At 54.5% G+C, this 16,687-nt stretch overlaps 7 protein-coding genes across 7 annotated transcripts; 5 read left to right on the forward strand and 2 right to left on the reverse strand.

The window, feature by feature from the left end:
- Nucleotides 1-156: 156 nt before the first annotated feature.
- Nucleotides 157-3,541, forward strand: DACRYDRAFT_106332 (uncharacterized protein; the record flags this gene model as incomplete). Its single annotated transcript, XM_040768245.1, has 3 exons — nucleotides 157-346; nucleotides 394-528; nucleotides 576-3,541. The coding sequence occupies 3 exons, from the start codon at nucleotides 157-159 to the stop codon at nucleotides 3,539-3,541; spliced, it is 3,291 nt and encodes a 1,096-aa protein (XP_040630316.1).
- An 895-nt stretch (nucleotides 3,542-4,436) lies between these two features.
- On the forward strand, nucleotides 4,437-5,479 carry DACRYDRAFT_21444 (uncharacterized protein). The gene is made up of 4 exons (XM_040772404.1): nucleotides 4,437-4,509; nucleotides 4,565-4,629; nucleotides 4,683-4,966; nucleotides 5,022-5,479. The coding sequence occupies exons 1-4, from the start codon at nucleotides 4,489-4,491 to the stop codon at nucleotides 5,396-5,398; spliced, it is 747 nt and encodes a 248-aa protein (XP_040630056.1). The 5' UTR covers nucleotides 4,437-4,488; the 3' UTR covers nucleotides 5,399-5,479.
- A 164-nt stretch (nucleotides 5,480-5,643) lies between these two features.
- On the reverse strand, nucleotides 5,644-7,657 carry DACRYDRAFT_78040 (sphingomyelin phosphodiesterase; the record flags this gene model as incomplete). Its single annotated transcript, XM_040776307.1, has 5 exons — nucleotides 7,588-7,657; nucleotides 7,421-7,531; nucleotides 6,509-7,365; nucleotides 6,212-6,457; nucleotides 5,644-6,160 (listed from the first exon to the last, which is right to left on the reverse strand). Exons 2-5 carry the CDS (start codon nucleotides 7,523-7,525, stop codon nucleotides 5,644-5,646), a joined length of 1,725 nt encoding a protein of 574 aa, XP_040630057.1. The 5' UTR covers nucleotides 7,526-7,531; nucleotides 7,588-7,657.
- A 921-nt stretch (nucleotides 7,658-8,578) lies between these two features.
- Nucleotides 8,579-9,302, forward strand: DACRYDRAFT_106335 (uncharacterized protein; the record flags this gene model as incomplete). Its single annotated transcript, XM_040768246.1, has 3 exons — nucleotides 8,579-8,605; nucleotides 8,660-8,708; nucleotides 8,749-9,302. The coding sequence occupies 3 exons, from the start codon at nucleotides 8,579-8,581 to the stop codon at nucleotides 9,300-9,302; spliced, it is 630 nt and encodes a 209-aa protein (XP_040630058.1).
- Nucleotides 9,303-11,577: 2,275 nt separating this feature from the next.
- Nucleotides 11,578-13,493, forward strand: DACRYDRAFT_78042 (uncharacterized protein; the record flags this gene model as incomplete). Its single annotated transcript, XM_040776308.1, has 5 exons — nucleotides 11,578-11,697; nucleotides 11,747-11,984; nucleotides 12,042-12,223; nucleotides 12,275-13,162; nucleotides 13,212-13,493. The coding sequence occupies 5 exons, from the start codon at nucleotides 11,578-11,580 to the stop codon at nucleotides 13,365-13,367; spliced, it is 1,584 nt and encodes a 527-aa protein (XP_040630059.1). The 3' UTR covers nucleotides 13,368-13,493.
- A 227-nt stretch (nucleotides 13,494-13,720) lies between these two features.
- Nucleotides 13,721-15,602, reverse strand: DACRYDRAFT_106337 (uncharacterized protein; the record flags this gene model as incomplete). Its single annotated transcript, XM_040768247.1, has 5 exons — nucleotides 13,721-13,876; nucleotides 13,925-14,815; nucleotides 14,869-15,050; nucleotides 15,104-15,341; nucleotides 15,390-15,602. 5 exons carry the CDS (start codon nucleotides 15,600-15,602, stop codon nucleotides 13,721-13,723), a joined length of 1,680 nt encoding a protein of 559 aa, XP_040630060.1.
- Nucleotides 15,603-15,872: 270 nt separating this feature from the next.
- DACRYDRAFT_115406 (PapD-like protein) lies at nucleotides 15,873-16,610 on the forward strand (the record flags this gene model as incomplete). Its single annotated transcript, XM_040769996.1, has 5 exons — nucleotides 15,873-15,912; nucleotides 15,961-16,052; nucleotides 16,106-16,166; nucleotides 16,214-16,329; nucleotides 16,389-16,610. The coding sequence occupies 5 exons, from the start codon at nucleotides 15,873-15,875 to the stop codon at nucleotides 16,608-16,610; spliced, it is 531 nt and encodes a 176-aa protein (XP_040630061.1).
- Between the last annotated feature and the right edge of the window lie 77 nt (nucleotides 16,611-16,687).

Here is a 16,687-nt window from a genome sequence, read left to right on the forward strand (position 1 = left end):
TTCATCTCTGCTATACCAGCCTTGACGGCCCCGATCTCACTCAGTCGCTCATTACCTCTTCTTACTAAACCCTCTGACTTCATTTCCATCTCGATCTCGTATCAGCCCACCTGCCAGCAACCTGCAACCTAACGACGCCCCACGACCCAGTCAACGATGCTCTCACTATCACCGCTCTTCCTGCTCGCACTCCTCTGCTCTCACCCGATACGTGGACACGCACATAGCACCCATTCGAGTTTCACCCACTCCCACGCACGGCGCTCGCTCCACACCAGGGAAGGACCTACGAGCGCTAGCTATGCGAGGGAGGAGAGAAGGGATGTGTTGGATGGGTTAGGACAGGGTACGTCTCCCCATCAGTGTGAAGGGATGGATTCTGATACCGCACAGTGGTCGGAGGCCTGTTGGGAGATTTGGGAAAGACGGTCGCAGACTTGGGCGAGGATGTTGGAAACGACTTGGCCAACATCAAGCGGCGCTTACAGTCGTGGGAGAAACGTGATCTCCTCGGAGACTTGGACCAGAGTGCGTCCGCTTCCTTCTTAACGACGGCTTTCTGACGCAATACCCAGCGGTCGGAGACGTCCTCGGAGGTTTGGGAGACACGGTCGCAGACGTGTTGGGAGACGGGAATGGGAGTTCGTCTGATTCGGGCACGTCGACGGGCACAAGTACGAGCACGGGTACCAACTCGGGCACGTCGACTCCTGCTTCAACAACGGATACTCCGTCCGCTACTTCGAGGGACACGACGTCGCCTACCTCTTCAAGTGATACGAGCTCGCCCACCTCTTCAAGTGATACGAGCTCGCCTACCTCTTCCAGTGATACGAGCCCACCTACCTCTTCAAGTGATACGAGCTCACCTACCTCTTCAAGTGATACGAGCTCGCCTACCTCTTCAAGTGATACGAGCTCGCCTACCTCTTCAAGTGATACGAGCTCGCCCACGTCATCCACCGATTCGGGCACGTCAACACCCTCCACCGACTCTTCCTCCCCTAGCACCACCAACCCACCATCGACTGCTGATCCGGGCACGACCGCTGCGCCTACTTCGGCGACAGACGACAGCTGCAATGGCGTGCTTGGTGCACTTGGCTGTGGGCTCTCCTCCCTTGGTGGAGGCGCAGGCACAGCGGTGAGCAATATCGTTGGCGTGATCACTTCGGACGCCGGCGCCATCTTGGGGAACAACCCTACTAGCACCACTAATATCCCCACCACCACCGCTGCGCCGACGACTGCGACGGATAGCAGCTCACCCACCTCGCCTACCGATACTGCCTCTGCGCCTCCTACGATAACACCGGACACGCCTCTTACAACAGCACCGGACCCGCCTCCTACGACAACACCGGACTCGCCTCCTACAACAGCACCGGACCCGCCTACAACAGCACCGGACCCACCGCCAACAACGACCGCGCCTTCCTCCCCGACGAGCACGGCAGACAGCTGTGACGGTGTGGTTGGCGAACTTGGATGCGGCCTGTCTTCACTCACCGGAGGCCTCGGCACTGGCCTTTCGGATATAGGTAACGGCGCGACGAGCATACTTCTCGGAGGTGCCCCGACTACTACTGCGGACATTCCCACTTCGCCAACTGACGTCGCATCCGCTCCTCCCCCGACATCGGACACGAGCACCCCGACGGTGACTGCAGCTCCTCCCCCGACAACGGACCCGAGCACCCCGACGTTGACTGCACCCCCGCCTCCGCCCACGACTGCAATCGCTCCCAGCACAGACTCGTGTGACGGCTTACTCCCGGGTGCGCTGTGCGGCCTGTCTTCCATCGTCAGCCAGGTCACCTCGGACCTCCTGGGCAATGGGACCACGAGCACGGACCCGCCGGCCCCGCCTACATCGGTCGCTACGGACCCACCTACTTCAGTCGCTACGGACCCGCCTACTTCGGTAGTTACGGATGCTCCGCCACCTACTACTAGCCCTGCGCCGCCTGCGACAGCGACTGATCCCTGCGCGGTCCTTGGCGGCTTCGGTTGCGGGCTTTCCTCTATCGTGAGCATCGTTACCTCCGACGTGGGCAACATCCTTAACGGCACGACTACGGCCCCCCCTGCGAACCCTACCAGCATACCCGATCCGCCAGCCTCAAGCTCGGACACAGGCTCGGACAACGCCATCAGCACAGTGATTAGTCAGTTCTCCAGCGCGATCAACGATGCTACCAGTGCGATCAACGAGATTTCGAGCATCCTTCTTGGCTCGCCGACCACGACCACTGCTATTAACACAGGGTCGATCAACTTTGGAGCGGGGAACACCTCTGCTCCGGCAACGTTCACTGCTCCCGGTCTGGGCCCATCGACGGCTTCGGTGACCTCTGCGAGCCCGACGCCGTCCTTCTCTCCCGCGCTAGGTAGTATCTTCCCCGGCACGAGTCTTGTTGTTTCTGTCTCCCAGCCTACGACTATCAGCACTGCCCAAGATGCGCCTCTGTCCGAGTTCTCCGGCCTTCTGACCGCCAGCTCGCTCTTGTTCTCTTCCAACTCTGTGTCCTCCGATAGCTCCTCGCCTACGCAGACGAACCCAGACGTTCTCCCCACCACGCTCACCCAGACGTTCGGTACACCCGCAGCAAGCCCATTCCCCAGCGCCATCCCAGCGAAGATCCTACCCCCTACCAGCTCTGGTAGCCAGAACAGTGTCTCGGGAGCTGTGGCTGCAGGGTCGACACCGGCGGGCACGACGCTCATCTCGATCTTGTTTGCTCCCCAACTTAACTGGGTTTTCGTGGTCAACAATGTCGAGTCTGCCAGCCAGCTGTTCGCTTTCTGTCCTGTGCTGCTCGCTAACGCCCTCGGGATCGATACGAACGACGTACAGACAGTCTCTCTCGAAGCGTACCAGCCGGCGAACTATGATGGAGACATCAACGAGCTTCTCACGGTCTACCTTGCCCAGATTCCGGATGCGTATGTACCGTACCTCCAGGCCCAGGTACAGACGAAGAACTCACCGCTGTACTATTCCTCCACGGGCACGGCGCACCAGCTCTCAGAGTTCATCGATCCTGCCTTCCCGGTGACCGCACTGGCTACTGCGCCTTCCTCGGGTAGCCTGGCAGCCAGCGGTTCTTCAACGACCAGCAACAATCAGCGCAGAGACGCCATCATCGGTGTCGTCACGGCCGTCGGTGGAATCCTCCTTCTCGCAGCCCTGTACTTTGCCCGGAGGTGGTACAAGCGGCGACAAGAGCGCGCACATCAGCAGCTTGCCATGTCCCCCGCCTCGAGCGCCATCTCACCCATTGGCGGTGCAGGCATTGGCGTGGCGGCCGCCTATGTGCCCGAGCGTAACTCGCCCAGCCCGGACATGATGCAAGAACGTCGTCGGTCCTTCTTCTTCGCTGAGGACTCGCTTCGCGGGTATATGGACCCAGCAGCGACACGCGCCGTGGACCCGCTGCACGAGTACCAGTCGCAGCAGCGCGGCGCTCACCGCACGAGCCCAGTGACGATCAGCCAGATCTCTCAGCCGATCCTGCGTCAATCGAGTTTGAACTGGTAGTTCCATCTTCCACTTGGTGACCCCCTTTCTTCATACCGACTGCACCCCTCCCCTTCTCCCGCTTGGCTTTTTCTCTGGGCACGAGGTTTATCTCGAATTGACTTTAAACTCACTTCTTCAACCTCCTTCGCAATACCTTATATTGACTCTCCGTTCCCCATCTTATACCCACCGCGTAAGCCGGTCCAAAATTCACGTCCTCTATCTTGCTTTGCTCTTGGCTTTGCGATCGCGCACCCCACCGCCTTTTCGTTGGTTTTCTGTTGTAGCGTGACAAAACGTCGTTCGTTGTCCGTCGTCTTCAGCCTTTTTCCGATAGTCCCTTGATGTGGTACTTCTGCGAAAAGGACGAAGTTGGAAAAAATCCATACTGTTTATTGCGTGTCAGGCGCACGCGTGATGAGGCCGCCGGTCACAGCACCGTCGGTACTTTCTGAACCGGGAAATAGGGTCCCTACCGTAGAAATCATGTGCATTAGCAGTGCAGTCCAATGCGCCCCCCGGCCTCCAAAGCCCAAAATCCAAAGTCCGGTATCCGCCCTCCGCTCCACCTGCGGAAAGTGGTAGGGCGGAACATGCGAGAAAGCAGGAAAGGTAACGGTATTCCCAGCTATGGCCGGTACACATGTTCCAACATTGTTTGTTGTTGCTTGCTCCGTGCCCTTCCAACCGGTGAGGGTCAATGTTCACATGCGAATTGATTATGGTGGAAGATGACGTCAGGGTCCGATGAGCGGAAAATTGCTCCCGCGCTCTCCCGCCGTTTCCCTTTCTTCCGGGGGCCCATTCTTGGGGCGTTTAACGGGGTCCCCGCTCTGGGCCCGTCACTGCGCCTTCCAGACTACTTATAGCCAGTCCATCCTCGACACTCTTCTCCTCCGTTCCACCACTTGAACGTACTTTTATCCTCCTGCTGTTTCCCATCTCTCCTACCACAAAATCTAAACATGTCTACTTTCTCTGTTAACGTGAGTTCTTATCGTATCACACACCGAGAGGTACTGATAGGCTCGATGTATGCAGGTTGGGAACCTCTCGCCCACGACCACCGAGCAGGCGCTGCACGATTTCTTCTCCTTCTGTGGCAAGTACGTACCCCATCCTATCACAGCGATGAGCCGCCCTGACCCTTCTCCCTCAGAATCACCGCCATCGAGAAGGAGGAGAAGACGGCCAAGATCTCCTTCGAGAAGGTCTCCGCTGCCAAGACCGCGTTGATGCTTAACGGCGGGACGCTGGACGGGGAGCACATCTCTGTCCAGTCCGACCAGGTGCACGAGGATCCTGTCGAGCACCCCACTGCGCCCGTTGAGATACACACGCCCCAACAGGAAGACAAGCCTCGCGCGGGTATCGCGGCCGAGTACTTGGCAAAGGGGTACATCCTTAGCGACCAGATCCTCCAGCGCGCGATCGACATTGATGGTCAGTTTTTGCCCTTCTTCATGAAACGAATAACGTGTCTAACAGGTTGTAACAGCCAAGCAAGGTATCTCCCACCACTTCATTGCCTATCTCAACTCCCTCGACCACAACCTCGGCGAGCGCCTTGTCGGACACGAGAAGACCATTTCCGGCCACGTGCAGTCCTATGTCGATGCGGGCGCTGCCAGGGCTCGGGAAGTGGACGAGAAGCACGCCCTGACTAGGCAGGCGACCGACTACTACACCAAGGCAATCAGCAGCCCGTGGGGGAAGAAGGTGCACGAGTTCTACACCACCACCTCCAAGCAAGTTCTCGATATCCACGAAGAGGCAAAGCGGATCTCCGAGACGCACAAGGCTTCCCAGACCCCGCCTACTGCTCCTGTCCCTGCTGCTGAGCCCATTGGCGCCCCCGCCCCGGAGAAGATATGAGACGTGTAACTGAATATGAATGAAGGAAGATTTGTGTTTGGGCCCCCTGTATGGATAGAAAATGAATAATCTGTATGGGCATGATGTTTCCTATATCTTGGTCCCTGGATGATCACGTTCAGCTCGTGTGATGAAGCATGCTTTCACGTGAGGATATGACGACAATGAACAATATTAATGCATGACAGCATAAGCGCCTATAAGTACAGTCTCAACCCTTCAACCCATCCTTCCAATTATCTCAGTCAGTGATGCGAATGCACACCACACAAATCCCTTGCCCATACCTCCTCCCTGCCAAGTTTGACACTCACATCCCCGCTCTTCCCTGCCCTGATACCAGCGATAATCTGCTGCTTACACTGCTCGTCGCACTCTACCTGTCCGCTCGGGCCTCCTTTTCCTCGGCGGGAAAAGTACTTCCTGAAGACTGCCTCCTCCCGCTCCATCCTGGCCACTACTTCAGCCCAGAATGTCGCGTTCAGGGGAGAATCTCCCGGCCAGTCGGGGAAATACTCGCGAGCCCCATACGCCTCTTCCCAAACCGGTTCAGTGCCCTTCTCGTCCAGCTCCGAAGCGAGCGAGAGGTCAGTGACGAACGTGCGCGAGTCGAGGATCTCGAATGTTTGCGGGTCGACGGTGTATGCTCGCCAGCCGGGGTTGAGTTGCGTGAATGGGGTGACGGAGGGGCCGATCCAGTTTACGCCGATGGCGGAGGAGATGGTCTTGGTATCGTTTGCGTAGAAGAGCTTGATCTCGTCCCTGTGTCGAGATGAATGAGATCATGTGAAGAAGTGACGCGTTGTAGCCCACCTATGCGTGTGACCAGAGAACACGCCGACGATGGTCCGCCAGTACCGTTGTACAATCTGATGATGCACTTCGCTCCAGCTACGGAAACAGTCCGGCACGCCTGGCGGGATATGCGTGATGATCCACACGCGCTCGCCTTGTTCTTCCGAGTCGGCCAGTTCTTCGGCGAGCCATGCGAGCTGCCCGTTAGGATCGAGCTTCGAGGTGTCGGCGAAGAGCCAGTAGTTCTGCGCGTAGCAGTCGTTCCTACATAGTTTGTCAACATCGGGATGCGGCACCAGCGTGTTCAGAACGCACGTATTGACACTGATGATCTTCAGGCCTTCCATAGGCCTAGTGGTATACCGCCCTCGATGGGTCCTGGCATACTCGAGCTCCTCGTTCCCGAGCCAGCCGAACCAGCTCTTCGCCGTTAGGTTATCGAACAGCCACTGGTTGTCAGGTGGGTCCACGATACTCGCAGGCTGGAAGAGGTCGCTCGGGCTCGTCTCGTGGTTGCCGATCGTGGGGAATATCGGCACTCCCAGAATCTGCCGCATGGTATTGAAGGCAACCGTCTCTGTGACGGTCGTGTTGTACTGCGTAGTCTCCCAAACATCGTGCGGAGGTACATCCCCGGTAAAGATAGCGAAGTCAGGTTTCTTGCCAAGCAGCCGCTCGACCTGCTCGAGCATGTGAACCAGCAGCTTCTGCGGCGCATCGCACGTATACGCGCCCCAGCTGGGAGCGGGAACAGAAGCTTCGATGCGCTCTCCGTTGGAGGTCTCGTTCCATCCGCGGCAACAAAGGGGCTTCGTACAATGCACTTCAGAGCCGGGGATGTACTTGGGGTCGACATGCCAGTCGGAGAGGTGGACGATGGTCAGCGGCTCGAGGGTCGAATTCCTCTCCTTCGGCGAGGGGGACTTCTCCGGCAGCGGAGGAAGGGTGATCTCCTCAGTGGACTTCGACTCGGGGTATGGGCAAGCATGGACGATAGTGGCGCACCCAAGAGTACCGGAGTAGCCGAACGGTTCGATCTGCGGCAGGATCTCTGCAATATGTGGTCCATACAAATCGATTGTGCCTTCACAAACGTCCTTTTCGATTCCATATCGAGGGCATATAGTCCTAGCGACGGCTCTCGCCGCTGCAGGTGAGATGGCGTTTGCTGTCTAGATAAGCGACCCAGATGTTAGGGTACCTTGATAGTTTATGGTCTTTACCCACCTTGAGAGTTTGAAGGATCAGCTTGCAATCCAGACAAGAAATCTTCGGCGGATCTAGAGGACCCCGGTTAGGGGCGTTGATATCTAATTCCGGGCCATGGTTCATAGGCGCCTGATCAGAGGTTCAGTATGCTCTTGGTTCGAGTCTTTGACTTAGAACTTGCTTACATGCACATAGCCGCTTTGAGGCAAAACAAACGGGGTTTGATCTTGACTTCGAAGATCAAGTGCAAGTCCTAGAGGAGCTGCAAAGGCCAAAATGCCGAATAGGGCTGGTCGCATCTTATGCCGAACAACACAAGACGCGATTCGGCACGAGTAGCGTTGACAGCTGCTTTTCTTCTTCACAAAAGGAATTCAGAAAGCAGGGCTTCCAATAGCGACGCTCTAGCCTCCCAATAATACAAGCAGGTCGCCCTCCTTCAGAGAGAAAGAAAGGTGAGAACGCCTATAGGAGGCACAGCACATAGTGACGCGTCAAAAGACTGTTCACGAACAGGGTCGAGGCGCGCGCGCACGTTTATCGGGCAGATTTCACGTGCACGTGTCCTCTGTGCACAATAGAGAACCGCTCCGCGCAGCCTGGGCAACGGGGAGAGGGGTCACGATCATGACTTTTCATTGTTAGAGCTAGTACATAATGCTACGTATGTAATGTTATCGTTACAAATGTCAATTGTGCGAAGCGTAGTATGGCCGTGTATTGTGAGTAGCAAAGTAAAGAGAACGTTGAACAATGAGTGATGGTGAAAAGAGCGTAAGAGACGAGCGATTAATTGTAGAGTTCTTCGTCACGTTGTCATCGTCGTTGTCGGTGGGCCCAGCACCGCCGGGGCAATGAAGACCGTACATAGCGAGAGTTCCGTAGAGAGAGGCAATGCGGTCAAGCGCCCCAGTGCCAGACATATTGGTGATTGATCCACAAACGAGTTGATCCATAACGAGCTGCAGTAGAAGGATGTATAAGCCATTTTCAACGAAAAGACACACACCAAGAGAAAAGCGCAGGAAAACGGCACGCACAGGTTGCCGAGAAGGAGCAGAGGAGAATCACCTGACCCGAAGTGCGAAATGGACGAAATTACCGCTTTCGTCAAAACGGAAGCAACGACTCAACGGGGGGGTCCAACTACGTTGTCCAGGGACGTCCACTTGGCCCATGGCTACCAGAGGAAGTGCTCCATCGGTATGCCTGAAGCGTCCATATTCACCTACAATTCTCTGACATATGTTCTTACAGTTTCGTCCTTGGGACACTCTCCCTAACGAGGTTCTGCTCGAGATATTTCGTGCTGCAACATGGCCGCCGCCCTGCCTCACACCGGCCAGGTCTAATACCAACGAGCTATTCGATATCTGCACGACTACTGCAAAAAATTGTGACCGTCTGGGGTGCTACGCTGAAACGACTCGATCTCCTGACGACGCTCCAGATACACCCAGACGACCTAGCTCTATTCCTCACGCGGCTGAGCGCATTGGAAGCATGCGTCCTTACTGGGGTCGGTCAACCTTTTCGATCCGAGGGAGAGAAAATGTCCATGGCAGACTTGGTGGTACAGTCCGACCGAGACTGCGCCGTGACAATGCCACGATTGCGAGCGCTTGCTCTCCTGCACTATCCCATGGGGGATGACGACGAATTTGATGAAGAATGCGGTTGGTATGATCAATACGTCGACGGCAACCAGCTGGATGCGGAAAACATGTCTATTGACAATGCTCGCCTCCAATATCTGCCGGCTGCCCATCTGAATGGATGGGTGATACTGTGCCTCCGCGAGCTATCTATCACACTTCCTGTAGCCGCCTACCCCACGGCCGAAATTGCCGAAACATCACTGGAAAAACTGCTTCTCCCCCAGGCACCCCCATCCGAATGACGACTATCCTGAAGCTACTCCCCCATCTTACCACACTCAGCGTCCCTTTATCCACCAAACTTCCCGTCTTTCCGATAGGCGCCGCCTCACATGAACTCTTATCGGAGCTCATTCTCGTGGAGGATAGGTGGAAAGTGGAGGAAAACCTTGGGGAGGCTGTTGTGAGAGCACTGCTGGGAGACAAAAGCACCCTTTATCCCAACCTTGCCACCATTTACTTGAGACATAACGGAAGGGGAGACGTGTTCGATTGGGCAGATATATGTGCTGGGCATAATGTCCGCATATGGTCTGCGTACAGATGTTACCCTCTCTGTGTCGGTGCCTTAGACATGGGATGGACGTACGCTTGATTGAAAAAGCGTTAATGTCGAGTGCTCTTTACCCTTGCGGTCGAGGCGCGGGCACGTTCATCGGACGGACTTTGATGCTGCAGGTATCCGTCTCAAACGCGGCAAGTCATTGTTCATCTCTCTCTTGTTGTCCATCTCCTCGTGTCGTGGACGCTCTCAAAGATGTATTGCATTTACATCTCTCCTCGTTGGACCTCCATCCTGTCCCCTCTGCCCGGATCCTGCGCCCGCCGCGAACAGTGCTACAGAGGATTGCTAACATGACAAATCTTGACGATCCATGCTCTTTATATCATCCAGCAGACCTGTCTCAAGCAGCTTTGACTCCCTACTGATCAAACCTACGAGACACCAATGCACCTACACGTGACTAGGCGATCGTGTCGGATGTCTTGGTGTCTCATCTGTTGGTGCTCGATCATGACTGGACTGCAAGAACGGAATGCCTCTACCGCTGTTTACGCATGCTGTAATTTGTGGTACACTCTGCTGTGCACTCGGGCCGGGGGTAATTGATCAATATTTCTATCTTCCTCTATCAAAGATGCCAGCATTTCGACTCAGACGATCTCAAGGGTCAGAACCGCGTGAAACGGAAGATGACGTCATCAATTGAGACCGATGTCAGGGTCTCATCTGGCTATCGCAACGCCGGTCCCACGAAGGCCAGGAGTTATCGATTAGACTCTCCACAGTCCTTATCTCCTCGTGCGACGTCGTCCTACTCCCGGGTCGGGGTATCTCACGGCATCTCTGTTGACTGTGTCGAATTATGCTGGCGGTCAACGGCGACATGGCTAAAATTGAATTACGTTGACTTGCCCCTCAATAACAACTGTGGGGTTTCCAAGAAGGTTTACACGATACTCACTCTGAAACCCAGGAGGAAGGAAATATCGGCACGCCTATCATCGTATTGGTCCTGTGCTCCAATGTCCAATGTACCTCTGATAACCCTCGTTGACTTGGTGTTTCTTTCCCTCTAGGCTGTGCTGGTAATGCAAACAAACAAGCATCTGTTCACCGCATCGTCTGCAGCGCGCAATGTTCTGTTGATTAAGCTTATCAACGAAAATTCAAGTGACTTTGATGAAGAACATGGTGAATAATTGCTATCCTTGTACCCCGTGCAATCCTATGGCCAACCCAGCTCAATGTTCCCGACTCGGCGGTCGGTTTCACGGACTACGCAGTGGCTATACCAGGGGACTCGCGATATAAGCGAATGATAACGTGCCCTTTAGATGATAACCGGAGAAGACAACACTGAATTGCCATGCACTGCCAAGGAGTACGACCTTCGTCAAGAATGGAGCGGGACGCCGCGGGAACAACCCTGATAAGTCGGGAGCAGTCGTAGATGCTGGTAGGTGCATATTCAATTTAAAATCGTGATGGCATTAATATGTCTGTTCTCAGACCACGTACAACATCATTCTTCTTCTGAGGTCTTATATTCTTTCCCGGGATGATATCCCACGCTATTTGTGGCGAAAATGCCACTCAGACCAGCCTCGCTCATCAAAACTCGGGGCTATCGACGACGTCTGCGGTGTCATTTATTTCCCGGCTTCTTCTATTGTTATCCCCTTGTTCGTCTTGGTTCGTGTTATCTCCAATTACAGGTAGGAGCAATAACTGCACCACATGGAACAAGTCGATCGCCATGCTTCTTCAAGGCACTGACGCGATATGATGTACATCTGTATCATCAACAGTCATGCCGCTGACAAGCCGAACTTCCCTGGTTCGTGGTCGCGGGAGACTTAAAACGTCGAGTAAAGGACTTCTATGGTGTAGGCTATTGCTGTTGCTCTCCCCTCATGTCTTCCTATCCCATCGAGAAGCCACCGAATGAGAATGATGTCGAAGGCGAGCTTGCTGATGAGAAGGGCCTGGCCAAGGCCCCTATCTCCATGCATATGGCCTTCGAAGTTGCAGACGAAGGCGATATCGTCGAGTTCGAGGAGAAGAAGGACCTGAAGCGTGGTCTCAAGCAGCGCCACATCCAGATGATTGCCCTTGCTGGCACAATCGGAACTGTGAGAAGTCTCGTGGTTCATTAGAACTCAGCACTGACCCGCCAACCAGGGTCTGTTCCTCGGTTCTGGAAGTGCTATCGTGCAAGGTGGCCCGGCGGGTGCCTTCATGGGCTACCTGTTCGTTGGCATTCTAGTTGCTGGCGTCGTTCTGTCTATCGCTGAGATGAGTGCCCTTGTGCCTCTCTCTGGTGGTATCGTCCGCCATGCGCATTACTTCTTCGATCCCGCCCTCTCGTTTGCCCAAGGCTGGAATACCGTATATTCTACTCTGATTAGTCTTCCCGCCGGTAAGTCGAATCAATTGCCACAATCCGTCTACCCCGTATTCTGAGACTGCTCCCCAGAGATTACCGCGGCCGCTGTCATCATCACTTTCTGGACAACTGCGGTCAACAACGCCGTCTGGATCACCATTCTTGGTGCGCTCTTATTCATCTCCAATCTGTTCTTCGTGCGTGTCTATGGCGAGCTCGAATTCACCTTTGCGATACTGAAGATCATGCTTATCATTGGTCTGACTATCATGGTATGTACGATGTCTTTCTATCGAGCAGCATCTCACGCCCGATTGTGATAGGGACTCGTCGTCGACCTTGGTGGAGGGCCGGACCATGTCCGCATTGGCTTCTACTACTGGCAGAACCCCGGTCCACTCGTCCAATACCTCGGCATACCGGGCTCTTTGGGCCAGTTCCTTGGATTCTGGACGACTTTCTCCAATGCGGCTTATGCCTATGCCGGTGTCGAGGGTATCTCCGTCGCCGCAGCCGAGACTCGCAATCCTCGTCATGCTATTCCCAGGGCCGCGAAGCGCATCTTTTTCCGTGTGCTTCTGTTCTATGTCTTCTCGCTCCTTATCGTCTCGATGATTGTTCCGTCGAACGATCCCAACCTTCTCAAGGGCGGTGCTGGTGCGGCGCGTTCCCCGTTCGTCATTGCCGCGAACCGCGCCGGTATCAAGGTCCTTCCACATATCATCAACGCGGTCGTATTGACCTCGGCTTGGTCCTCCGGCAATTCCGGCATGCTCGGTGGCTCTCGTGCTCTTTACGGCCTGGCTGTTGAAGGCCACGCACCTGCTTTCTTCAAAAGAGTGAATCGCTTTGGTGTTCCATATATTGCAGTGTGCAGCATTGGCGCTTTCCTTGCCCTAGGATATATGACCGTGTCCGACAACGCCTCCACAGTATTTAGCTGGTTCCAGGATCTTGTCGGCTCCGCTGCCCTTGTTCTTTGGATTGTCATTTGCACCGTGTATCTTCGTTTCTACTATGGCTGCAAGGCACAAGGTATCGACCGCCACGCTGAGCTTCCGTGGGCTGCTCCCTTCCAGCCATATGCAGCCTGGATCTCAGCCGTCATGTTCTCCATCATCCTCCTCACCGGTGGCTTTTCTGTGTTCATAACGGGAAACTGGGACGCACAGGGCTTCGTCGGCGCCTATTTCAATATTCCTCTCATCTTCGTGAGTTTGCCGTACATTCAGATCACTGCGGTACCTTACAAGAATTCAGATCCTCTACTTTGGGTATAAATTTGCGAAGAAGACGAAGCTCGTGAGGCTAGATGAAATGCCGATCAAAGATTTCATCCAGATTGCCAAAGACAATCCGGAGCACCCCGATCCTCCCATGAAGGGCTGGAGGCGTCTTGGTTTCCTCTGGAGTTGAAGCGAGAGATATTATTAGGAAGTTTGTAACAGAGCTAGGTGGATCAAGGTGAGATTGTACAGTGAGACGGTGATGTACATGTACTATACATATCGTGCCCGATGCTGTAACACAACCGCTTTTCTCTTTATCACATTTATCACGGGACCTTCCTTATTTGTGTGTTACCCCTTGATCTCCGCATTATGTGTCTGGAGCCCGGAATGTTCCAAACCATTCGTCCCTGGATTATTGACGTGGCACGGGAAGCATAGTCCCATTGAATAACGGTACACGTAACGAATAGACCCGAAGGTCAGTTTTAACTGCATCGGGGCTCCCTACGTTCCCAAACCTTCCGCACTCTTAGATGATCAAGTCCAAAGGAACCCAAGACGGGCCCAGCCTCTGAGAGGAGGATCACGCTCTTCCGGATTATCTTTGTAGATTTGGATGAACTCCCTGATGGGCATCTCGTCCAGAGGTACTATTTTTGTGCGCCTTGCGAACTTGTAGGCGAAGTATAAGATCTGGAAAGATTAAGCGCCAAGATAGAACGTTCGTAGCAAACAACTTACAAATATCAAGGGAATGTTGAAGTAGGCCCCAACGAATCCCTGAGGATCCCAATTGCCCTTGATAAACACTGCGAAGCCACCAGTAAGAAGGATAATCGAAAACATGATGCAGGAGATCCAGGCCGCATAGGGCTGGAACGGACCAGCCCATGGAAGTTCAGTGTGCCGATCGATACCTTGTGCCTTGCAGCCATAGTAGAAGCGGAGGTAGACCATGGTGATGACTATCCAAAGGACGAGGGCAGCAGAGCCGACCAGATCCTGGAACCAGCCGAAGACGGTTGCGGCACCACTGGAAACGGACATGTATGCGAGGCAAAGGAAGACACCAATGCTGACGACAGCGACCCATGGGACGCTGAATCGGTTCACCATTTTGAAGATGCGGGGGGCATGGCCTTCGAGTGCAAGACCATAAAGTGCGCGAGAGCCGGTGAGCATGCCTGAATTACCAGAGGACCACGCGGAGGTCAAGACTACTGCGTTGATGATACTTGGAAGGACTTTGATACCGGCACGGTTTGCGGCGATGACGAATGGCGAAGCGGCGGCACCGGGGCCTTGGGCATTCAGCAGGTCGGGGTCGTTCGAGGGCACGATCATGGAGACGATCAGGATGGAGATGACGTAGAATAGGAGGACACGGAAGAAGATGCGCTTTGCGGCCTTGGGGATCGCCTGACGGGGGTTGCGGGTCTCAGCGGCGGCCACTGAGATACCCTCAATACCAGAGTAGGCATAGGCAGCGTTCGAGAAGGTGGCCCAGAACCCTAGGAACTGACCAAGTGAGCCAGGAATGTTGAGGTACTGCACGAAGGGGCCGGGGTTCTGCCAGTAGTAGAGTCCGATACGAGTGTGGTCGGGCCCTCCGCCAAGATCAACAACGAGACCCTGAGACATGGAGGTTGAGCGCGGCAACGGAGAGACAAACAATGAGAACGCACCATAATGATAAGACCAAGGATGAGCATAATTTTCAGTGTCGCGAAAGTGAACTCGAGCTCCCCATAGACGCGCACGAAGAGCAGATTGGTGATAAACAACAGTGCGCCAAGGATAGTTATCCATACTGCGTTACTGACGTTGGTAGTCCAGAAATCGATGATGACGGCCGCAGCGGTGATTTCTGATGCACATATTAGTTGACAATAAGGGATTTCTGAAGTCAGATAAGCTCACCAGCAGGCAGAGAGATCAGAGTGGAGTAGACGGTGTTCCATCCTATAGCGAAGGACAAAGCGGGGTCGAAGAAATAATTGGAGTGGCGGATAATGCCACCCGACAGGGGCACGAAGGCGCTGAGCTCTGCAATGGAGATAACGACCCCAGAGACGAGAATACCGACAAACAAGTAGCCCATGAAGGCCCCAGCTGGGCCACCGGAGGTGATAGCCCCCCCAGAACCGAGGAAGAGGCCCTGTCCATGGTCAAAAAATGCAGACAACGAGGGGTAAGAAATTCCTACCGTGCCTATAGTGCCAGCCAGCGCAATCATCTGTATATGGCGTTGCTTGAGCCCCTGTTTGAGCACCTTCGTCTCTTGAAAATCTTCGCCTTCTCCATCTTGTACAACGATATTGGACGTAAGAGCAGCGAAAGTCTTCTCGTTGTAGTGTTTACCAGTTTCGACGTCCTTGGATTCACCGTTGGAGGGCTTTTCTGTGAGAGGGGTAGCCATGGTGGGCACTGTGGTTGAGGAAAAACCCCGCAGGCTCTTATCTCAAATATTCGTGCCATTCGCTCGTGTGACGATAAGAACACCAAACACAGGCAGAGAGAAATAGGCAACCCTGTTGCCAGCGGAACGTGCTCCTGACGCATTGCATCGCCACGTCGGCACATGTTCCCTGGAGATCGTCCGGATTCCGCACCACGCGGGCAGCGATACGTTACATTCAGCGCCATTGGATAAGGCCTCTGATCGTTCATTCTCCATATCTCATCCGCGATGGCTCTTGAACTAGAACCGGAGATTCTGAGTTTCCATCGTGAGCGGGGTCAGGGGGTGATGTGCTCACATTCTAATGTCTTCCTAGATCCCTTAACGCGCCCTCTTGACTGCAAACTGCGTCTCACCAACACCGGTAACACTCCGCTGGCGTTCAAGGTCAAGACGAATGCGCTGAAAGTGGGCTCGAACTATTCCGTTTTCATTTCCGGGCGTTAATCGCGGAGTTTCAGCGATATGCTGTGCGTCCAAACCAGGGCAGGATTGAACCTAGACGGTCGCGCGAAGTCATCAGTGAGCGCTGCGGCTTGACTGCTCCACGCATGCCTACGGGATTGTAGTCTCGATGCGGGCGTACGAGCAAGATCCGCCGGCAGGGATAATTTGCAAGGACAAGTTCCTGATCGAATCGGTCATGATCCGACCTGCGGACGAGGGCGACTTGCTCAGCGAGCTCGTGCGTCGTTTCTAGGAGATTCCTAACGGAGAGATCGGCGACTGATGGAGTGTATGCAGTGGGCGGGCGCCAAGCAAGCGCCTTTGAAATATGATTTCCGTTCTCAGAGACTTGGGGTAACCTATCTTCCTCAAAAAGAACGTTGGTTCGGAGAGTCTTTCTTTCGACAGTTCCTGGGTCTATTGCAAGGCGCTAGAAGACCGACTTCAAAGCCCGATGATGCAGTGCCACCTGTCGGCAGTATCCGGCTATTGTATGGCTCGAAGAGGAGCGGAGAATAGGCGCAGATGAGGTGGTAGTCCAATGTCCTGTCTAGGAACAATCAGCTTCCATTGTATCAAGATTGTCTAAATATATG

Source organism: Dacryopinax primogenitus (genome assembly GCF_000292625.1).
Source record: "Dacryopinax primogenitus strain DJM-731 SS1 chromosome Unknown DACRYscaffold_6, whole genome shotgun sequence".
NCBI lineage: Eukaryota > Fungi > Basidiomycota > Dacrymycetes > Dacrymycetales > Dacrymycetaceae > Dacryopinax > Dacryopinax primogenitus.